This window comes from Lontra canadensis, unplaced genomic scaffold (genome assembly GCF_010015895.1).
Source record: "Lontra canadensis isolate GAN:19392208 unplaced genomic scaffold, GSC_riverotter_1.0 scaffold142, whole genome shotgun sequence".
In the NCBI taxonomy this organism is placed as follows: Eukaryota; Metazoa; Chordata; class Mammalia; order Carnivora; family Mustelidae; genus Lontra; species Lontra canadensis.
The window spans coordinates 1906025-1929182 of NW_022631136.1; the positions used below are offsets into that span (position 1 = coordinate 1906025).

The 23158-nt window shown below is 51.8% G+C and overlaps 2 protein-coding genes and 1 long non-coding RNA gene across 3 annotated transcripts in view; all 3 read right to left on the reverse strand.

The window, feature by feature from the left end:
* Positions 1-4979: 4979 nt before the first annotated feature.
* On the reverse strand, positions 4980-6221 carry C2CD4D (C2 calcium dependent domain containing 4D). Its single transcript, XM_032843706.1, has one exon. The coding sequence runs from the start codon at positions 6219-6221 to the stop codon at positions 5181-5183; it is 1041 nt and encodes a 346-aa protein (XP_032699597.1). The 3' UTR covers positions 4980-5180.
* A 2122-nt stretch (positions 6222-8343) lies between these two features.
* On the reverse strand, positions 8344-14296 carry LOC116858804. The gene is made up of 2 exons (XR_004381015.1): positions 14146-14296; positions 8344-8669 (listed from the first exon to the last, which is right to left on the reverse strand). It is a non-coding gene; the product is annotated as an uncharacterized LOC116858804 (long non-coding RNA).
* Positions 14297-15896: 1600 nt separating this feature from the next.
* Positions 15897-23158, reverse strand: part of THEM5 (thioesterase superfamily member 5) — an 8003-nt gene continuing 741 nt past the window's right edge. The window contains exons 2-6 of the mRNA XM_032843707.1: positions 21985-22186; positions 20601-20739; positions 16801-16911; positions 16358-16482; positions 15897-16073 (exon numbers count right to left, since the gene is read on the reverse strand). Coding sequence (XP_032699598.1) covers positions 16030-16073; positions 16358-16482; positions 16801-16911; positions 20601-20739; positions 21985-22186 — 621 coding nt within the window. The 3' untranslated portion in view covers positions 15897-16029. The remainder of the gene's footprint in view (positions 16074-16357; positions 16483-16800; positions 16912-20600; positions 20740-21984; positions 22187-23158) is intronic.

A 23158-nucleotide genomic window follows, 5' to 3' on the forward strand; every position in this document is an offset into this window, starting at 1 on the left:
CAAGGGGAGAGACTGGAAGAACAGAGTTTGGAACCTGGAGGAGAAACAAGAAAAGGGAAGGGGACTAGCATTTATTGACCACCTATGTGTGCTGGGCCCTTTGCCAGATGCTTTATGTAGGTCCATGATTTTTTCTGATCCTCACAACACCCACCATTATTCCAGATTTACCCCTAAGCTACATGATGCTCAGAGATGTTACTGACTTGCCCAGGGAGAGTAAGTGGCTGAACTGTGACTTGAACCCAGGTCTTTGTGACTTTAGGATGGTGTGTTTTCTACCTGACCAAGAGAGGCAGCAAGAACAGAGGAGATGGGGAAGGGAGGGCTTCCCTGTGGGGGTGGGGGGGGCGGATTTGCTGCTTCTCCGGGATGAGGTCAGACTCATCCCATGGTTCCTCAATTTCTTGAGGTCTCTGGCTGCTTAGCCCCTGCACCTCCCTGTCCTTCCCCTGAATTCCCTGGCTTGCTGATGCCTCCACATTTTCCTGGTCTGTTGGGGGCATTGCAGGGCTGGAGGAGTGTGTGGGACCAGAGAGCAATGGGAGGTGAGCAGCCAGGAGAGATGCCACTGCACTAGCTGGAGGAAGTAGAGGCCCCCCCACCCTGACTCAGTGGGCCCACACTGGAGCCCATGCAGAGAAAGGGCTCTGCAGAAGGCATCAGGACAGGATGAGGCTGGTGCAGGTCTTGGATGCCGCTTCTCTCCCGCACAGCCTCAGTCCAGAGTTTGATTAGCTGGGCCTGGCTCTCCTGGTTACCCAACAGGCTGGCTGGCCAGGGGCCAAGACGCAGTGGGGCGGCTCCCTGGCCCCAGCTCCTGCTCTCGCTCCCAGCTGGTAAACAGCAGAGCAGGAGCCAGCCACACCACAGCACGTGGCACCTGGCATGGAGAGGGCAGGCGGCTGTCCCTTCCCTCTCCTGCCGTCCCATCTTGCCATCCTACCCTCCTGCCCCACCCTGGAGCTTCGCACTCTGCTGCCATCAGCACCTCCATTCCTGGGTAACTCCTGGTATCTCCCAGTGGCTGCAGCTTGAAGGACAAAGGTTAGAAGTGAAGAAGGACTTCCCAACTCCTAGGATGGTGGGCAAGGGGATAGGGAGTGGGGAAGAGTGGAGCAGCCACTTTGGGGGACCTTCTTATGCCAAGATTCTGATGGTGTGTCCCCCACACCATTTTTGTAAATGGAGGGCCCACACATCTAAGTGGCCCACACTTCTTTGGACCACACTTCTCCACACAGAACAGGATGCAGACCTGTTTTGGTACTCTCCCCCTCGGGCAGGCTTGGATTAAGAGGCAAGGCTCTCCAAAGTACCACCCCACCTGGTGCCCTCTGGCAGACAAGTAGAGCCAGTCCAGAGGCAGAGGGACAGGGGTACAGGGGAAGGCTGGGGTCCCGCTGTACTGCTCTCCCTTTCCCAGCCCAGTGATTGGCTTTGCTTCCACTCAGGATCCTCTCTGTCTCTCCCTGTCTGCCCCTTCCTGTCTATGGTTCTGTTTTCCGTGCCTCTCCGTCTTGTCTCCTCTTCCAGCCTCTCTTCCTCTGTGATTCTGGGTCTCCCAGGACCCTTTCTGACCTCCTGGTTGGGGGCACTATGCCAGGCTATCGGGCTACCCCCCAAACCACAGGTATGACTGCCTCTCCCAGCCACGCCACTGGTGCCACTATGTAGGGCGGGGAGGAAGTGACTGGTACTTTGGAAGACAGGGTCCTGGTGTCTCGGCCTAAGCAAGTCATGTGCTTTCTGGACATTCCAGGATCTCTACCTCTTTCCTTTCCCAAGCATGGATTCCTGGGATTCTTGTCCCTAGGAAAAGAAGTTACTGTGATCATCCTTTTGGGAAGTCCCCCCTCATGCCTAATCTTCCTCCCTCCTGCTCCAATCACAGCCCCTTTTCTGGAGGAATTGGTCCTTTCAAAGTGGGGGCAGTGTTTGGGTTTTTTTTTCCCCTCCTCAAATTTATTCTTACAATTCTTATGCAAGGAAGAGGCTGATAGGGATCAGAGAATCATTTCACCCCCACGTGCCCAAGTTCCCTTATCAGACTGGGGAATCTCAAAGCAGGGGGCAAGCAGCCTGGAGGAGGTAGAGGGTGGTGGTGGTGGCTTGGAACTGGGGGAGCAGTCACCGACTTGTTTTCCCTTCCTCCCCACCCTCTAAACCACAGAAACCACTTAAAGCTCAGTGCAAGCCTGCCCTTCCAGGGAGGGCTGGGGGTGTGGAAAGAATGTGGGGTCTGGGCAGCCTGCAGGCCCCATACTGCCCCAGCACCATCCTTCCAGGGCCACCCCCTCTGGGAAGCCTGAGTCAATCATGAGGACAACTTTTCTTGGGTCCTTTCTAGGAGGTCCAGGCCTGGGGAGACCTCAACCCATGGGAGTGATCCAGGCAGGGGGCTGTACCTCCCTCCTCCCTCAACCATTAAAAAAAGCATAACAGAGGCTCTAGAAACATCTGTAGAGCTCGAGGTCTCCACCCCTCCCCCTTCCTGTCACAAAGGCCACTGTGGGTGGAGGTAACAGTAGGAGTTTGACCCCAGCTACTGGCCCTGAACTTTCTATGGTGACCTGCCTGTACCACTCATCTGTCAATTAACATCTGTGATCACTTAGGCCTGGGCACAGCAGCGAGTGCTGAAAGGTGGAGGCTGAGAGTTTGGGAGCTGAAAGACTTGGATAAGAACATGGCCTGCTATTTATGAGTCTTCAATGACCGCATCATGTAAAAGAGGATGATAGTAACTCCTGGGAACGGGCTTTGAGGCCCCAGCAGTGTGCACACAGGAGGGATTCTTGGCACCGTATTTGTCCATGGACATGTTTCTGTGACTTCAGCCACAGAAACACAGAACACAGAAGTTCCTCTGGGGATCCTGGCCTCCAGCACAGGGGAACAGCTCATAGCTGTGACTTGAGTGAGTCGCTCTTTGAATCTCCACCTCACAGCCTCCTCTGAGCAGCAGGGTGGGGTGGGAGATCTGGGGGAGCCAGGGTCCTAAACCTTCCGGGCAACCAGGCCATTCCCAGGCCAGTTTACTTAGCCTCTCTGATCTACCTCTCAGTAAGACTGGAATGACAGTACTTTCCTTACCAAACAGTTGTGATGATTACTGGGAAAACACAGGTAAGCTACAGGACCTGGTCCAAAGAACTGTGGCTAAAAAATGATGTTTTGGCCCATCCATTCCTGTGGTCTTCCCTTCCCTTTATCTGACTCCCCTTTCCTAGGCCCCCTCCTGCTTTCTTTTTCTCCATAACATTTACCAAGTAACTTAACTTCTCTTTTCTTTCTTTCTTTCTTTCTTTCTTTCTTTCTTTCTTTCTTTCTTCTTTCTTTCTTCCTTCCTTCCTTCCTTCCTTCCTTCCTTCCTTCCTTCCTTCCTTTTAAACATTTTACTTATTCATTTTGTAACTTGTCTGATCCCAATGTCTGTTTTGATCAGTGGCACCTCAGTGGGGCCTTCCTACCTTGTGTTGCAGGAATGCATGAATGAAAGTGAAATGACCTCTGTGTTTCTCTCCAGGGACTTTCAAATGGGCATCAAATCCAGTTGCTCATCAAAGGTTATGATGGGGGGATTTGGGACTGACGGAGAAGGACAGTATTAAGGACAGAGCTAGATCGATGGGTGATTTCACAGAAAAAAAAATGGGAACACTGTCCCTCTAGGGAAGGAGGAGACACCTTTCAGAGTGACCTGGGTGGGAGGTGGCAGCGGGCACTTAGAGATATAGTGGGGTATTAAGAGCCCAGAGTCTGGAGCCAGACCCTCTGAGTTTGAATCCTAACTGTACTCTTCACTATAGGAGTAAAGCCCAAGGTCACATTGGCTAACAAAAGTACTTAACCCTCCAGGGAGTTGCTGGGAAGAATAAACGAGTTGACAAGTTGTTGAACAGTTCCTTGCTGGGTGATAATCCTTGTAGCTGTTAGCCGTTCTTATTGTTTGGTCAATGCTACCCCCTGGTGGACGGCTGGAGCAAGGGTTCCCTGGCCTTGGGCTGGGGCGGCTGGTGGGGGTACCTAATCAGGGGAGGGAGAAGGCATCCCGGCGATCTGAGCGAAGTACGTTTGTGTTTTGTTAGCACCACTCATGCTGAGCTTTATCAGGATCCAGCAGGCTCGTCTCTGGTTCAAGGCACCATGGAAACTGAGAAAGGGCCCAAAGGGGAGGGGGAAAGAAGCTGGGTTGGCCCATTGCCTTCCTCCTCCTCTCCCTCCTTACCCCCATCCCTCTTTCTTTCCTCTAAGTCGGGCATGAGCCAAGAGGAACCAATTCCAGGGAGGGTGGAGAGACAGACAGAGAGAGAAGAAGGTCACTGCTGACGTCAGGGACATTCAGGTAGGAGGTAAACACAATGTGACCTACATTTTCTCCTTCCCCACCCTCCCCCTACTCACGGGGGTAGCCTTTCAGAGCATCTTTGAGAAGAGCTCTCACACTCAGGTAAGACGCCCTTCCCATCTCAATCCCTGGGACAGTTTTTCTCTGCCATTCAGTCCTCAAGGGCTGCTTGGACTCTTGGCTGCAGCTTTGCCCGCTAGGGTGGCACAGGCACAGGCAAGAGAGAAAACACCTAACTCAGCACTGTGTGCTGACATCTCCTGACTCATTCTCAAGAAACAGAAATTTCTTTTCTCCTCAGGACACACGTGGGTACAAGTGGGGAGGCAGAGGGGTGGGGGACTGCTGATTTCCCCTATGCAGCCCCAAGGAACCCCCTTGGGGGAAAGGTGGCTGATGTTGGTTTCAGTCACAGAGCTTTTTCTGGAGTGACTCAGTGATTAGAGGACCCCCTGAAGGGGTGGAGGCCTTTTTGGACAGGGCCTTAGGACCTACACCGCCCAGACCTATTAAGATTAATGCTTCAGCATCTCTTGGGGATGGAGCCCAAGACTGCGGATGTCCAATTATTCTAATGCTCACTTAAGTTTGAGAACCACCACCTGAGGTCGGCTCTAACTCGGTGTAAGTGAGTTTCTTCCATCCCTGGTGTAGCCAAGGCAGAGGAAAAAGAGTAGGCTGCAGATCGGAGCATAGGATGCCAACAAGGGGCGAGATCCTGCTAAAAACAGACATTTTATTAGCAAAAATAAATACAAGCTGGGCAGACGAAAAGAAAGAATACGCAGACCTAGAGGAGATCTCTTTGAGGAAGAGACATTCTCTCAGTCTACAGGCTGAGATGGGCAGGCGCCAGGGAGGGCCCCAGTCCCAGCCCCCCGCCCAAGGGGGGCAGCAGGGCAATGAGGGGCGTCTCACACTCCCCCAGCAGCAAGTCTCTGCGGAAGCCTGCGCCCCTGTCCAGCACCTTGGCCCTCAGACTGCGGGCGGCCAGGTCTGGCGGGCCCAGCCCGTCGAAGAAGAAGTCCTCGTTGAAGATGGGGTTGGCGCTGCATTTGACCACGCGGCTCCGTTGGCCCCGCGGACGGACGCGCGGCCGCAGCCTCAACACCACGCAGCAGCCTCCACCGCCGCTCCCGGGGCCGGGCCGCGACCGCGGCAGGCCCTCGGCGCTCACCAGGCGCAGGCGCAGCCGCCGGGGCCCGGCCTGGTATTCGGCCGAGAGCCGCAGCTGGCCGCCGCGGGGCCCGAGGCGCAGCACGCTCTCCTTGGTCGGCCGCAGCTGGCAGCACAGGAAGTCCAGGTGGAAGAGCGGCGGCCCGGTGCTGCGCGGCGCGTGCGGGCTGGTGTCGGCCGAGCTCGCTTCCTCCGGGGACAGTGAGTGCGGCCGGGGCCTGCCGGGGCCTGACCGAGGTGAGCCGAAGGGCGACGACCCGGGCGACGAGGCCGTGTCGCTGTCGGGGGCCCGGCAGAGGCGCAGGTCCGGGGCGGAGACGTGCCGCCAGCCGTGCGCTGGGGAAAGCCCCCCCGCGGCGGCGGCGGCAGCGGGCGGCGGAGGCGAGTGGAACAGGGACTCGCGCCGGCGCGTGTGCGGGCTCTCGGGCAGGAAGGCCCAGCCTTCCCGGCCTGCCAGGTGGGACAGCGAACAGGCCGCGGGGAGGCTGCGCCCGGCCAGGGGCTCGGGGCCCCCAGCGTCTGGGAGCCGCGGCGGGATGCAGAACTGCGGGATGCGATCGGGAGTGAGGACGTTGGGACAGGCGCGCGCGGGCGGGCCCGGGGCTCGGCGCTTGGGGAGCAGGCTGGAGGGCGCCCATCGGGGCCTGGACTCCGGGGGCCCCAGCCTGTAGCCGGCTTTCTCCAAAAGCCACATGCAGTGGGGGGGGGGGTGGGGAAAGTCCGAATTTAGCGTTCCCGGCGGAGGCCTGCGGAGGACAGAAGAGGGCCCGAAGTAGGTGATACGGCGAACATACACCGGTTGGTCCGCCACGCCGCACTTTCCCCCGGCGCACTGGCCCCTATCAGAGCAGGAAAAACAAGAGGGGGAGGGGGGCGGGTGAAGCCTGGGGGCCTGAGGAGAAACGGAGGGCATCAGGGCATGGGACAGTCACATTTGCAGATGCAGGCCTTAGGCACCCGAGATCTCAGACAACGCCATTAGTGCTAAAGATGCTCAGTGAGAAGGCCCAACACACCCACTGAAACTCTAGACTACTATTAGGAGAATGGACGAACATGCTCAAACTACCGAAAGGTCCATAGTCACAAACACGGACACAGATCCCGAACCCTGCTGGGACATTCTGTTCCCCGGAAGAGACACAGAGGCCGTTGGCAAGCTCATCCCCTTCTCCCTCGCCCATCCCGAAGTCAGACTCCCCTCCTAGGTCTTGTCTGGCTCCCCTCCCAGAGGAAGGAGGAAACTAGCTCCGGCTACCTTCCTGGCAGCCAGGAGCGCGCCTCTTCAACCTGAGCCATCCTTCGGTCCTGGCCCCACCTGCCTCCTCTTGCTCCTCCCTCTCCTTTCTGAGTGGCTCCACGCGGGAGCTGACTTGAGGCACACCAGGCTGCTGCCCTGCGAGCCCCCAGGGCAGGTCCAAGGAGACGCACCTCTGGGGGTGCGGGGGGGGTGTGTCACAGAATACCCTCCTCCCGAAGCCCTCTCGTTGTCCTGCCGCAGCCTCCCAGCCCCAGGGCATCCTGAGTCTGCAAGGCGGGCCCGTTGGGCCGCCACTCCCACTCCACTCCTTCTCTCCCTAGGAAACCACTGAGCACAAAGGCGGTATTGATTCTCTGCCACCCCGAGAGTTGGTTCCCGGAGACTCCGCCGCTGGTCCCTCACCACACACCCACGCCCCACCCGCGGGACCGCGACATCCTGACCGTCTGACCATCTGCCTGGGAGCCCGAGCCCACAGCTGGCTCAGACGCCCGGAGGGCAGGCCTCACCCGTGGGCTGCCGCTGGTTCCTGGCTTCTGGCTGGCAGGAGTTCAGAGCCCAGAGGGGAGCAGCTTCCTCTCCAGCTTGCTCCCCCAGCCCAGTCCTTCTGGGAGGAGCTGGCAGGGGCCTCTGTTGCCTACGCACGACCTCTTTTCCTGGATAAACAGAGCTCTGTCTCCACGGTCATCAGCCCGGCCTTCTTAACTCCTTCCTCCAGGTTTCTAGCAGCAAGCCAGTCCTGGGCCCTGGCCCTCTCTGCAGGGAAGAAGAAGGAGGTCATCAGTGGGCAGTGGCCTCCATTCCCTCTGTGCTGCCCGGGCCCTACCCTTGGCTTGCTAGGTGAAACCCATGGTCATGGTCACACACACTGCATATTCTGCAAAGCCCTCTTTGATGGAGTCCCCCCCCCCCCGCCCCATTGTTCTTTTCTGGAGCCATCACATTAACTCTCAGACAGAGGGACTTGCAGTGTGACTAGTTCTCTGAACTATACTGGCTCAAGGAAAAGTTACCAGGATTCAGATTTCTGGACATAGAGACACTGAAGACAGAGCTGGTTCTATCAGTGGGTCAAGCGCCAGCTGGCCTGTGCTCCTTGTCTTTTGCAGAAGGCTGTTAAACTGGAAACATGGAGGGTGCCTCTCCTGCCGTCCCCTCCCCTGCAGGCAGATCCCACAAAGCACAGGCCACCACTAGCAAGATGAGACCCTCAAGTGCACCCACCATCCCTCACTCTCTCAAAGGCTTCAGGCTCATTCCCTCCTTAGGATTTCTGCATAGGTTGTTCCCACTCCTAGGATGACTGCCCCCTTTCATCCTTCAGATCTGGAGGCCCTCACTGACAGCCTCCCATCTAAATTAGGGACTTCTGTTGTATACTTTCACAGCACCCCATATTTTGGGGTCATTGGTCATTGGTCACAGGTGTTTTGTTTTTCTCCTCTGTGATTTTTGTATGTGATTATTTAACATCTTATTACACTGTGAGCATCATGAAGGCAGCACTTAGGACAAGGTCAGGATTTGTTGAATGAATTAATGATATTAAGCAGAATTATATCTGAATCAATTTATTCATCCATTCACTGTGCTAGGTGCTGGGGATACATAGAATGGAGGCAGGCTAAAGGAAGAGACAGTTAATAAACTTGCAAACAACAACAAGATGCAGGAAACAAGATGGTTATTTTGACATCTGATACCTGAGAGTTTTAAAAGAGCATATGTTTCTTTTGTGGAGATCCCTGGTGACCTCAAACCCTTTAGTCCCATGGCTCCTGACTCAGCGAGGCCCTGGTGTCCTTTCTGGGGAGGGTGGTCTGTGCGGAGTGCGGCAGCCAAGAACTCCACGCTGTGGCATTGGTCAGACATTTTTGGCTTCTATAATGAGAGGTCCAGAGGTAGGGTAGAATTCAGGGAAGTTTGATTCTGTGGCTTCATTTATAGTTACAGACCACCTATATGTGCCAAGCACTGTGCTGGACTGGAGGATATAGCAGTGAGAAAACAGATGTATCTCCTAGCCAGCCGAAGTTGATACTTTATTTATTTTTAAAGATTTTATTTATTTATTTGACAGACAGAGATCACAAGCAGGCAGAGAGTCAGGCAGAGAGAAGAAGGGAAGCAGGCTCCCTGCTGAGCAGAGAGCCCGATGCGGGCCTCGATCCCAGGACCCTGGGATCATGACCTGAGCCGAAGACAGAGGCTTTAACCCACTGAGCTACCCAGGCACCTTGAAGTTGATACTTTAGCAGAGGAAGAAAAGATGCTAGAAAAAAATCAGTAAAAAAAAAAAAAAAAAGTATGGTTTATGAGAAGTGTTGGGAAGAAAATAAAGGATCATAGAGGAGCGCTCAGTTTTAAATGGGGTGGTCAGGGATGGCCACCTTGAGAAGGGAACATTTCATTAACAACATGGAGAGAGAAAGGGTTTCTGAAGGAAAAGCATTCTAGGCAGAAGGAATCATCAATGAGAGGCTCTCAGGCAGAAGCATGCCTGGAGTGTTCAAGGAGGCAAACGGATCCGCAGAGCTGGAACAAAATGAGTGAGGGGGAGGTAGAGTCAGAGGGATAACAGAGCCAGATGTTGTTGGGACCTGTAGCTGCTGTGACAATTTTAGCTTTTATTTGAGCTGAGGAGTAATATGACTTGCCATGTATTAAAAGGGTTGCCTGGTGACTATGTTGAGAACAAAATGAAGGGGATATGGGCATAATTAGAGAAACCAGATAGGACACTAATGAATTAATCTTTGCATAAGATGATTGGGGCATAGATCAGGGTTGTAGTAGTTTCTAGATCTGTTCTGAAGATCAAGTCAATAAATGGATCCATCCCCATCTAAAGAAAAAGAACAATCCAAGGTTTTTGGGCCGAGCAACTGGAAGAATGGAGAATGGGCTGAGAAGAGGAAAGATTAGGAGCTCAGTGTTAGCTTTATATAGTCTGAAATGCCTGCCGACATTTAAATAGAGACATTGAATAAGCAGATGCATATACGAACCTGGAGCTCAGAGGAAAGGTCCAGACTGGAAATATAAGCATGGGCACCAAGAGAAATGAAGAATGAATTTAAAGTCAAGAGACCTGATGAAGTATAGGTAGAAAAGAGGAAGGATCCCGGGCTCAAGGCTCAAGACTGAGCCCTGGGCATGCCAACTTTTTTTTTTTTTTTTAAGGATTTTATTTATTTACAAGAGAGAGAGAGAGGTTGAGAGAACGAATGGGAGGAGGGGCAGAGGGAGAAGCAGACTCCCTGCTGAGCAAGGAACCTGATGTGAGACTCCATCCCAGGACCCTGGGATCATGACCTGAGCAAAGGCAGATGCTTAAGCGACTGAACCACCCAGGCCCTGGGCATGCCAACACTTAGAGGGGAGAGGAACCAGTTGTGCCAGATGCTGTGGCAAGATCCAGTAAGATGAAGACTGAGAACTGATCATTGGATTTAGCAATGCAAAGTCACGAGTATGCTAGCAGCAGTTTCAGTGCAGTGGTGGAAGCAGTAGGATGCAGAGTAGGATGTAGGATGCAGAAATGTTAGGGAAAAGAGAGACCAAAACTAAAACCAAAACCAAACCAAAACAAAACAAAAAAGACCAGACCAAACCCCCAACAAACCTCTCTTGAAGAATTTGCTGAAAGAGCAGGGAGAAGTGGGGTAGTGGTCCGGGTGGGAAGTGGAATCAAGAGAAAAAAATTTTTTTATATTTATTCATTTGGGAGAGAGAGAGAGAGAGAGTAAGCATAACAGGAGGAAGATCAGAGGGAGACTGAGAAGCAGACACCCCACTGAGTAGGGACCCTGATATGGGGCTCCATCCCAGGATGTTAGGATCATGACCTGAGCCAAAGGCAGATGCTTGACTGACTGAGCCACCCATGCGCCCCAAGAGAGAAATTTTTAAATCACAGAAATAATGGTATGTTTGTATAGTGATGAGAAAGATTCCATAGAAAGGAGGAAATTGGTAATGCAGAAGAGACAAACGAGAATTAATGCAGCGATATTCCTGAGTAGACACAAAGAAATAGGTTTTGGGCATGGGAAATCAATCTGGGGGTTGTCCTTTGCCTGCTATGCAGACAGTTCACCCAGTTACTGAAGAGAAAGTAGAATAACTGAGTAGAGGTAGAAGGTGAAGGAGTGGGTGGTGGGAGCTTGTTCTCTCTGAATGCTCCTAATTGCTCATGAAGCAGGATGCAAGGTTACCAGCTGAGAGTGATGATGGCTGGAGGAGGAGGTGACTCTAGGGTTTGGGTAGGTACCAGGAAAGGAACAATCACCCAGGAGGACAGGGGATTGAAAGCTCTAGGGAAATGCAAGCTGGCAGCTGGGCAGTACTGCAGGCTTGCCTGGAGGATAGCAGCCGTAACTTTATGCTGCAACCAAACAGCATGGTTGTGAGAGTTTTCTCTAGCTGTATTCAGTTGTACAAATGCAGGGAGAAAATGGGCAGAGATTTGGTTCAGGATTGTGCTCATTAATTGATAGTTCACTTTCTGGTTCCCTCTCTCCTTCCATTTCCTTCTCTTGGTGGATAAAATCAAGGGCACATACAAGCACACCCACTGCCTGGGTCGCACAGCAGTGGGACTGAGAACGGAGTATGGATAGATAATTCACAGCCTGGTTGCCTCAGATGGGTCAGGTGAGATGAGGAAAACAGCACCTGTTGGGCAGTTCAACAGAGGGAGTTTAACACAGGGAACTTGTTACGAAGGTATTGAAAGAGCTAAAAAGGCAGATAGGTTGGTGAGGACAGTCTAGCAGAATCTGGGACCTTGGAGACATAGCCTTTCAAAGCAAAGAGAAGGGGAGAACTCTCTTAACTTCTTGCTACTTCCCGCCTTCCAACCGGTCACCAGAGCCTCTCAAAGACCTCTCAACGGTGACAACGGGACACCTGGGTGGCTCAGTCAGTTGAGCGTCTGCCTTTGGTTCAGGTTAGGACCTCAGGGTCCTGGGATCGAGTCCCACATCCAGCTCCCTGCTCAGCGGGGAGCCTGCTTCTCTCTCTGTCTGCTGCTCCCCCTGCTTGTGTTCGCTGGCGTTCTCTCTGACAAATAAATAAATAAAATCTTAAAAAAAAAAAAAAAGACGAGTGACAGTGCAGCCTGGTTTCCCAGGTTGTGGGCACTGGCTTTGCCCAGTCCAAGGCAGAGGAGGGGAGGAGGAGGGATCTGAGAACCATCAAGCAAATGACTGGCACACAGAGGAACCACAGATCAACTTAACGAGAACAAGATGTCAGACCTGGAAGGAACTTAGATGTCACCTCACCTGTCCTTCCATTTTTATAGAACAAGGAACAGAGCTAGAATGCCATGATGTGCCAAATAGTAGCAGAGTTGAGGCTAGAAGCTAGATCTTCTATGTTAAAGAGCATTTTTTTTTTCTTGAACCCTAGAGGTCTTTGAATTGGAACAGAATTGCTCCTTTCAATGAGGCCCAGAGTGCTGCCTCCTCGCCTCCACCAGCACTATCACTGCCACTCCTGGAGAACATCACATGTGACCCAGGGCCCTGATTGCCTTATTCCTGCTGGTGCCATTGTAGAGGGACCCCTGGAAGACTGGGCATTACAGAAGTTATCTGGGTTCAAGCCTGATGAAGAGGCAGGCAGGACTTTCTCCCAACTAGGCAGGCAAGTACTATAAGACTCCCTGGGCTTTTGGATCTTGCTAAGCTCTCTGCCCCATGGCCTTGAGTAGTGGCCTCAGCATGATTTGCTACAATGTTCACTGTGGGCACTGGCAGGTGATGGAGTTGATGATATGCTGTGTCTTACAGCTCTGGCTCCTTACCTAAGACCTTTGATGAATGACTTAGCTCTGCAAGTTCCAGGAAGGCCTTAGGAGCCCTTTTTTTAAGAGCTGGTATGAGCTAGTATCTCCTGCCTTCTTGAACTGGTTGCTCTTACAATTGCATTATCCACTCTTCGGTTCTCTTGGCACTGGACTCAGGCACCTGGAGAAAACATATCCTCTGGTTTTGTTTTTTTGTTTTTTAAAAAATTGATTGATTGATTGATTGATTTGACAAAGAAAGAGAGAGAGAGCACAAGCAGGGAGAGCAGGAGAGGGAGAAGCAGGGTCCCTGCTGAGCAGGGAGCCCAAGGAGCCCAAGGAGGGTCTCTGTTCCGGGAGCCTGGTGTGATGACCTGAGCCAGAGGCAGACGATTAACTGACTGAGCCACCCAGGCAGCCCTATCCTCTGCTTTAAGCAGTATAAGCTGCCTCATTTGCCAGGATGGTCAGTGGATTCCATTCCATCTACCTTTAGAGTAGTTGCATTTCCGATGACTTTTTTTCAAGTGTGGAGGCAGCAGCTCCCCTTTCCTACCTAGAAAGCTGTGATACTTGACCTCCTGGAAAGGAGAGGGACTTCTCAAAGCCCTAGAGCCTAGAGAAGTGTGCCTGCAGCCGATAACCTTATTTCCCTTACCAGGATCCCTGCCTGCTTTATCCAGTCAAGCCTGATATTCCCAGCCCTGCTGTAGGGTCTTGCCCAAGACATTCCCAGCTCTGTAGATTTCCAGCCTGTGCCTGTTTCTGTTAGAGGTGCCAGGGTAGAGGCCCCAGCTCCTGGAACCTCAGCCTAGGCCCAAACTTGAATTCTTCACTTTCCAGGGTGAGGGTTTGGATATAGACTCTTCCTTCCTTTGCTGATCCTCCTCTCAAACGGAGACCATGGTTACCAGCTATTCACCCTAACCTTTTCCCTTTCTTCCCCAACATATAGTTAGACCATGTTTTCCAATCAATTTCCTTTTGTTGTTTAGTGGGGCCTCGTGACTGAGTTCTGGTCAATGGAAATATTTTGAGGCTTGGTCCCCAAACACCTCTGTTATGATTCTCTCTTCTCTCATCTGGCAACTAGATGTCAACATCAGGATGATCTTGGAAGTCATGTGTTAAAGACAACAGAGCTTCCGTCTGCCAGATTCCTGAATGACTCCTACACATCAACAGCTGGACTTTATGTCCATTCAAAATATGGTGACACGAGGGGCGCCTGGGTGGCTCAGTGGGTTAAAGCCTCTGCCTTTGGCTCAGGTCATGATCCCAGGGTCCTGGGATCGAGCCCCACATCGGGCTCTCTGCTCAGCGGGGAGCCTGCTTCCTCCTCTCTCTCGGCCTGCCTCTCTGCCTCCTTGTGATTTCTGTCTGTCAAATAAATAAATAAATCTTTAAAAAAAAATATGGTGACACTTCAGAGATGTAAAGGTATACCTGTCTCAGTATTTGGCTTTACCACACTTGATAATAAAGTCCTTTGTGATATGCCCCCTTGGAGTTCTCATTCTTTGGTAAAACTTCTCAAGCCCTTGAACTCTTCCTGGGCCTCACCCGCACCCCTTTAGTTTGGATGGCATTCTGCCCGTCCTGGAGGCCGCTGCTCAGTTTCCCACTTCTCTCCTCTGCAGGCTCAGAGGAGGCTCTGGCTTCTCCTTGGTGACGATTTCCTCCTTCAGTCTATATTCTTCTCCTTCATGTCAGACCATTCCTTCTTAAAAATACGTGCCAGCCATATTCTTTTTCCTCAGTCACCGCTGTTTCCTTGCCTGGCTTACTGGCCATTGTCCCGTAGTCTTGCCAGCTGGCTCCCACCTTCCGCTCATCCCAGGTCAGTACACTCCAGACCCCCATTTTCCACCAGCAGTTGGGCCTTCTGCATGCTTTGGCCCATGTGTACCTGGTCGGTTTGTTCTGATCCCCACAGTGGTGTATGGCAATCATTGCTCTTCTTCCAGACCCCTCTCCTCACTGAGGGCCTTGCCTCCTGTTTCACTGAGGACGCTGAAGTCCTCTGGCATGAAGCTCCTTCCCCTCCCCCCTACTCTGCACTCCCCCTTCTACTAATTCCTTTTTTGGTATCAGAGTCACTGATGCTGTCTCCACCTGTGCTCTCAATCCATCTCTGAGACCAGATAGGTGCTCTGCTGAATGACACCTCTCTCCCTCCTAGAGTGTCAGCCTTTCTCCACTAGCTCCTTCCAAAGCAATTTATAAATATAGTCAACCCTCTTTCCTTAAATAACTTCATCAACAACAATAACAACAACATTCCTAGAAAGAATCATCTAGATTCACTTGTCATTCCCACCCATCTTTTCACTTACCATATTGATTTTGCTCCCACGTGGCAAAGAAGACCCTCATCTTCCTCATTGCCAAAGGCAAAGGCCTATTTTTAGTCCTCATCTGTCTTGCCTTCTCCTGAGTGTTTGACACTGCTGAGCTCTTCCTCTTCAGAATGGTCACTCCTGTCCTATCCCCAGTCTCTGGTGGCTTTTCGTCCTTTGCCCCAACTTTAAGCCTTAGTGTGACTGAAAGTTCTATCTGTGACCCTTTCCCTATCCTTCATTTCTCGCCCCCCCTTTCCCTCCTTTCACTCTGCATGCTTCACTCCCCATGGTTCCATGTCCCTTTTTATACTGATGACTTACAGACCGAGTCAGTTGCTCATCAGTCTCGAGCTCCAGACCATAATATCCAGGTTCCCGCTGGTGCTTGCCATGTGGTAAAACACCACGAGCACTTCAAGCTCCATGGGTGGGAAACTAAGCTCATTATCCACCCCCACCTCAAAACTGCTCCTCTCTACTCCCGATAATGCCAGTTGCAATTCCTAGGCCAGAAACCTGGTGTCATCCTGCAGAGCTCTTCACCAGTCCATGACATGTAATTAGCAGAAAAGTCCCACGCTCTTTTGTTTGTCCCATGTTCCATCTCTTTCATCTTCAAAGCTCTGACCCATGTCAGGCCCTTACTATCTCTAGCTGGGGGTCGTACTGGGGTCTCCCAACCAGGGTTCCCACCTTCGGGCTTGCTGACCCTCACTTTACTGCCACCAGAGTTCTCTTTCTAAAAAATAAAACTTTATGTCCCATGCACCGACCCCCCCTGGCCCCGCCCTTACCGACCACCACCAGGCTACACCCTTTAAAGTCTTTCCTTGCTGTGTGCTTGGTGCCTCACCCAGAGCCTGGAACCTGCAGGTGCCCAGGAGATCTCTTGGTGCTGAATGGGAAAGTAGGTGTATGGGAGGTGCTGGCAGGATTCTGATTTCTGGGCACAGAAGGGTCTTAGCCTGAGAATGAGGCCATAAATCTATTTATTCAGAGGAGTGCACCCTCTCCTTTACCTCACCAGTCACTTCCTGGGGACCCCTCCCTGCTGTGTAGTGGGTCCCTAGCAGGCAAGGCAGTCAGCAGGAAGGCTTAGTGACTATTACTGGGATGATTCCTCCTCCAGTTGCAGCTGAAGGAAAACACCTGTGGGGGAAGAGGACAGGCTGAATGGCAGGAACTGGATGCGGTGCCCTGAGCATTTGCATCCTGTTATCTGGCGCCCGATCCTGTCCCTGTGAAACAGGTCAGGCCACTCATACATAGAAAAAAGAAAAAAAAAAACACCACCACCACCCTAGCCTGGTTCTCCAGGTGCCCATCCCACTCTAAAAAGCTGGTCCCTGCTTGGGACAGCATCATCAGCATTCTTCCTTCCATTTGCCCTGAGGGTGATGGTGGCAGGGGGCTGAGGCTGAGAACCTCTTTACCTGAAGACTTGGCATAGACTGTCTGCTGGTCCCTACTCTGGGCGATGCAAGACATGTAAAGCTTTTGGTCCTCGATCTTTTCCACGTCAACGTTCAGGACAGCCACAGAGCCCACAGGGATCAAGCTGGAAAAGGAGGTGGTTTAGCCCGTCTCTCATAGGACTCCCCAGCAGCCATCCCTTCACCCCTCCATTTCCCCCAGCCTTCTCTTTATTCTACTCTGCCTCAGGGAATAAGTGACTCAGGACTCAGGGCCCCGTTTGCAGACTTCCAGAGTCTGACAGCAGAGGCTGTGCTCTGACTGGGACCCAAGGAATGGCTGAGCAGTGGCTGGGGAAGGAGGGCAGCAGACAGGGCTCCCACACCACCACCGCTGAGCATGGCCACTCCTCAAGGATAAAAAGGGCATGACTTTGGCCAGGGCCCCAAAGACCCATACTTACTTTTTGAACCTGATGTTGAGGCTTACTGTGAACAGCCCCTCTCCAGCCAGGTAAGCCGTTTTAGAGAAAGTCTCGTCCATCAGGGCAGCCAAGGACCCTCCATGTGCAAACCTGGGGGTGGGGCAGGAGCTAGGCGGGGGCGCAAACTTCCCCGCCCCCTTCCCTGATCCCGACGTGGAACCGCCCTGCCTCTGCCTCTCTACGGGAGAGAAAACGAAGCAGAGCAGCATCCCAGCTCATAAAACTGGTCCCAGTTACTTCAGCTTTTCTACCGTGTTCCTTCAAAGGCGTCAGCAACCATCGGACATAATTCTTTTATTTTGCCAGGAAAACATGTTGTTCTTGTTGTTTTTCCGGTAAAGTTAATGGGAAAACATTTTTTCTTATTCATCACCTAGTGGCTGGCAGAAATGGCCATCATTTGGAAAGGTGCGCTCGTACAGGGCCTGGAAAATGCCTGGTGTCTTTCAGTGTGGGCTCCGGGGCATGGCCTTGGGCCAGCTCCCACCTTACCCATCAGTACATCTAGGGCCGAGCCCACATTTTCAAGGCAGAGAAATGTGAACTGTAACTTATGTTCTCTACAGGGCCAACAGGACAGCCTCCTGAGCAGTCCTGCCTGCAGAAGGCCCAGGGCCCCCCTTTGGCAGGTTGCTGCCAACACCTGCTTTCCTTAGTGCGAGAGAATTTCTCAATCTCAGTTGTGTAAGCCGACCTTATGCCAAAGCTGCTTTGCTGTTGGTGAGGTTGGGAAAAAGAGAAGTGCGCCAAAATCTAGAATGCAGATAACACGAGACAGATTCAAGCTTCTGATTTCCAGAAGCATGATTCTCCACGGACCAGGCCAGCTGTCCTGCTGTGCTAGCGTGGATTACCCTCCTGTTCCCACCACCAGGAGGGGAAAGAGCTGGAAGGCTGTGGAACCACCCTCCACCTGGTTTGACTTCCTGCCCCACCTCCCACTACCTGTCTGATCTTAAGCAAGCTGCTAAGTTGCTGAGCTGCTAAGTGGCTAAGCTTTTCTGAGCCTAAGTTTTTCCACTATAAATTCTGAATAGAAATAATTCCTATTTCAGCAGATCACATGAAGTAATGTTCATAAAACCCCCTACTTCCACCCTGCTTTAAAGAGGGGAAAATAAGTTGGTGCCAAAGAACCCCAAATCTGCTCTTCCGTTGGCATCCTCATTGGCCAAACAGGGACCCACTGACAGGCTTGTGGATTCTGCAGGATAGCTCTTGGCCAGCCCGCAACCTAGCCCTCCTCATTGCCTAGGATAGGCAATGATAAGATAGGTGATATATATTGGTCTCTGCCCTGGATTCAGCACAGTGCTGTTGAAACCCTTGTAATTTCCTGGGCGATGAGAGTGTCTTATTTTACTGAGGTCGCTCTGGGCAGGCTCCTGGATGGCTCCTGGATGAGGGCTGGTCCCCAGAAAGACCAAGCCATGATTAGAAGCTTCTAGAGAAGGGTTGGAAATGGAATATTTGATGGATCACACCTGGTGAGGAAGTCTCCATAAAATCCCAATGGTACAGGGTTCAGAGAGCTTCCAGGCTGGCAAACACAGGCCCGGGGGAGGGTGATGCATGCCAACCCCACAGAGACAGAAGCTCCTGCATGTGCTTAGGACCCTCCCAGACCTCGCCATATGTGTGTCTTCATCTGGCAGTTCTTCTGTATCCTTTATCATATCCTTTAATAAACTGGTAAATATAAGTGTATCCCTGAGTTCTGGAAGCCTCTCTAGCAAAGTAAGTGAGCATGAGGAGGGGGTTGTGAGAACTCTGACTGGTAACTGTAGGGGCCAAGGCAAGCTACCCCAGGATGGGCCACTCAAGCATGGATATTATTTTGAGCTGAAGGCAGTTGAGACCCTGTGGAATTCCTTCACTATATAGAAGAATTTAAACTGGGAGTCTTTCCCAGAGTAAAGGTTATTACCAGAGATAAGTTTTACCTGAGTGACCCATCTGTAAGGCAGGATAAGCATCTAATTACCAAACATCTGCTCTTCTTCTTGTTACCATGCAAAGTGCATTCCTTCCCTTCTAAGTCCCAGACCCCTGCCCCCTGCTCCTTAGTTCAGGATGACAGATAGGCTTCATTTTGCCTGTCTTTGGAATTCCCATGTCTGTGTGAATTTCCTGTATGTACAATATTAAATTTGACTTTCTCCTGTTAATCTGTCTCAGGTCAATTTGATTCCTAGTCCAGCTGCAAGGACCCTTGAAAGGGACGGGAAATTCTTGCTTCCCGACATAGCGAAGTCAGACAAAAGTTGTGGGAACCTGGCGACCTGCCACTTGCTTTTGGCGTCCGCAGTGGGGGGCAGTCTTGTGGACTGAGCATTTACCCTGTAGGATCTGATGCTGTCTCCAGGTAGATGGTGTCAGAATGGAGTCAAATTGTAGGACACCCAGCTGGTGTCCCAGAATTGCCTGGTGTGGGGAAAAGCCTCTACCCATTTGGTGATCAGAGCTATCAGAAGTGTCCTGTGTGAGCAGTAAAGGAGATGCACAGGAGAAAAAGACATAGTAGTTGAGAACTGTTGCCCCCACCCCCATGCAGTAGATAGACTGAACTGGGTATTTCTTTCTCTTCAGTATTCATCTCTTCTCTGAACCACTCAACCCACTGGCTTCAGTGTTGGGTGGTCCTCTGCTGCCTTTCCATGAGCCCCTAAATCAAAATCAGCTATACTTCACTCCTCAGCCCTGCCTTCTATAGTTTTCCTTTTGAGAACGACAGGCATTCCTGACCTGTGTAGGGCTCTGACCTAGTCCCCCAGTGCTCAGTGGGAAAATCAGTGTCCTCATGGAAGATGCCTTTGGGATGGCCAAGGTGGCCAAGGGCTGCAGTCTGAATCCATGGCCTGTGGAGGTGCTGACATCTATTAAGATCTCTGAATTTAACTGTGAGTTTCTCCCAGGCCTTGAGACCCTAAAGCTACCCCCCACCATTCTTTCTCTCTTGTAGGAACTCTGGCACCACTAGCAGGCTTCAGTGACTGTCTAAAGAAGGAACAGGGATGCAGGAGAAGGTGGACAACCATGGACTTGGTGGCTCAGTGGTCTTGGGCAAGAGTCTCAAGGCCAGCTTGATTTCCCTTGTGGAATTTACCTAGTGTGAGTTCCTTCCTGGGCCTATCCCAGGTTCAAAGGCAGCAGAGTATAATGGAGAGATCAATGGCTTGGAGTCCCAGATCCTGGACTAGAGACCTGATTGGTTGCGTGGGCTGCTGTGCTACCTTATCTCTGTGTTTGCCCCTAGGCAAAAGATGAAGTCTGGAGAGATGGTGTCTGAGAGCTAACATTTTGTCATATGATTTGTGAGTACATAGACATGGTCCTGTAATACCATATCTCTCAGTCATTCTGGCAGCTGGATATTATTGCCCCAGGTTTCAGGTAAGAAGGCTGAAGGCCAGAGGTTGAAATGCTTGCTTATGGTGCCAAGACCAGCAAGGCAGAACAGAACTGAAAGCCTGGCTCCAGATCTTGTCCTCTTCCAAGTTCACAGCACATTTCTCAAAGTGGCCTCTAAGACCACCTTCTCACTGGAAAAAATTTCAGACCTCCATACAGAGGCTCTCCTTATCTGCCCAATGAGACCTGGACCAGGTGACCCAGAGTGCCCTTCCGGGCCTGGTGTGGAGACAGAAACCCAGTGCCCACCCTCCCATCCCCCAGCTCCTGAGGGAGAGGGACAGACTCTGGGGCCCTGTGTGTGGCCCATCTGAACCGAGCCCAGAAAGCAGCCAGGGACATCCACCCAGGCTCTGTCTGTGGCTTACCCTGGGGCCCCCTCCAGGTAGGGGCCAGGTTGGAAAAGACAGATGGACTTCTTCTTGAATGGGTGGAAAAAAATGACATACTCGTAGCCTTGTCCTTCCTCTTGGATGCATCTGGTGAAGATGCGCCAGTCGCTTTTGTCTAGGGAGAGATGGGCAGTGTTGTAGCTCAAGAAGTGGGTGCACAAGTGTGTGGGGCCTAGTCGGGATTCAGCACCACGGTGGAGCCCTGTCTTAGGCACAGGGTCCAGGAGAGAACCAGAGGATGCCCCGGCTCTGCCCTCAAGGAGCGTTCAATCTGAGAGTGGAGAGTCTGCCCTTTCCTCAGGGAGCCCTTGGTCTGGAGGGGAAAACACTCAGGAAGTTCCCTAGCTGAGGGGTAGAGACAGGCTCATGGCCCGATCAAGACTTTAACAGACCTTAAACCTGGGAAATTAAAAATGTAACATGTACTGCACATATAATTCAAAATAACGATAGTACTAAACCGTAAAATCAGGATGCCTGGCTGGCTCAATTGGTAGAGCACATGACTCTTGATTTTGGGGTTTTAGTTTGAGCCCCATGTTGGGTGTAGAGATTACTTAAAAATAAAATCTTAAAAAAAAAAAAACAGTAAAATAAGTACAGAAAAGTCCACCAAAGTCCTGATTTTTTCCCCAAGATGACTACTACAACAACTACATCCTTTTTTGGTAGACATAAAATTCTTTGAAAAAAATTAATGTGGTGACCTGCTTTGTGGCATAAATGCAAAGGTCATGTGCCTACCATACCACAGATTCATCAGTGGGCCGGAAAACCACAGGCATGAATGAGAGAGACAAGAAAACAGGGACATGTGTGTGCACAGGCACACATACATGCACCCACACACATGAAGGAAGGTGAAGGTGGAAAGTTCTATCCGTCTGATCTGGTGGGAGTTTGGGGAGCCTGGCTATGGAGCCAGTAGAGTGGGGACGCTGAGGCCTACAGTGGGGGAGGCAGGCCCCAGGGCCCCTACTGGGTGGAGAGGAGGACTTGGGATAAAGCTTGACGGCATAGGAAGAACACCCAGTGGGAAGGCAGAAGGGTAGGGGGTTAAAGGCTGTGCTCAAGGGGTGGCTCTTGGCTGGAAACAAAGGCCAACACTAGGTTGTGTTCTCTCGGATGCGAGGAGAGAACCAGAGATCAGAGGGAATACTCTTCTCTTCTTCTCTACCGGCCTGGGTCAGACACAGAAAGAACTTCCTGCTGAGAACTAGAAGGGAGGTTATGGATCTCCTTCCTGAGGGTCCTGAGGGTCAACACAGTGAATGGGACTGGCTGAACCCCCCGGTGGGCCTGTGGGCACATCTGCCTGGGGAGCAGATGTGCCCACAGGCCCTCCCAGGCCAGGCCTTACCTGAGGCAACTGCTAACCCAAATGGGAGTTTCAGCCCCTGGATGTGGTCTCTGTTGGACTTGAAGGAGGGGAGTTTGACCCAGCCATCGGTCTTGGTCTTCTCCAGAAATTCCTGGTATAGGTTCAGCATGTCTGGACACCAGCTGGCATTGGGAAGGGCGTAATCCTTCAAATCCGTCTTCTCCGGACAGAACCTTGAGACCTGGGCAGGAAAAATCAGAGAGATTAAAGAGCTTCTTGGAGGATGGGGGCTGCTGCTTGTGCTGTGGGACCTCTAGGTGGTTTGCTCCTGGGTTCACTGGCTCCACCAGTGTCGACTTACAGGAAGCGGCCTAGGTTCCTTGCAGAGGGTTAGGGGACACCTGTGGGTGATGGGCAAGGGGACCCTACAGTGCAAAGGAAGGATATAAAAGGAACGGGGGCTGACAAGTAGAGGCATACCGCTCTGTGGTGTGCCTTGCAACTGTCCTGTTTAAAAACCCGTGAGCTGTTCTTTGAGGCTGAGAACTACTAGTCTAAGCCGCACTGTACAGATAGGGAAACTGAGGAAATATGGCTAAGGTTGCCAGGCTTGTGAGTGTGAGAGCTGATGGTCAAACTGGAGCCTGTCCTGAGATACTGTCTATCCCAGATGGTGCGTCCAGTGGTTGAAGGCCATTGCTGCCACCTGCTTGCTTTTGGGGCTAGTCCAGCTGTCTATAGCTATGGGCATGCCCTGGCAAGGTAGCTCCTTTTTTTTTTTTTTTTTTTTTTTAAGGTGGCTCCTTTGAAACATGTTTCAGGTGCCCACACAAGGGTGTTACTATCTAGGAAGAGTGAGCCCTCTGTGGTGTCAAATACTCACGGACCTGTCACAACTATGGGCAGTAGGCTGGCTGCTGGCCAAACCACACACAGGTCTGTCCATCGGGAAATGCCCAAATGCAGCTGCAGCAGTCTGAGTTCCACGGGAGGAAAGTGACTCATGCATGGCTGCACAAGATCCAGACCAGGATAAAAGTGTCCTGGTGGTCTTAGTTTTGGATTGCTTGCCCTTTCTTTCTTTCTCCCTTCCTTCCTCCCTTCCTTCTTCCCTCCCTCCTTCCCTCCCTCTCTGCCTCCCTCCCTCCCTCTCTTACTCTCTTTCCCTTTCTTTCTTTCTTTCTTTCTTTCTTTCTTTCTTTCTTTCTTTCTT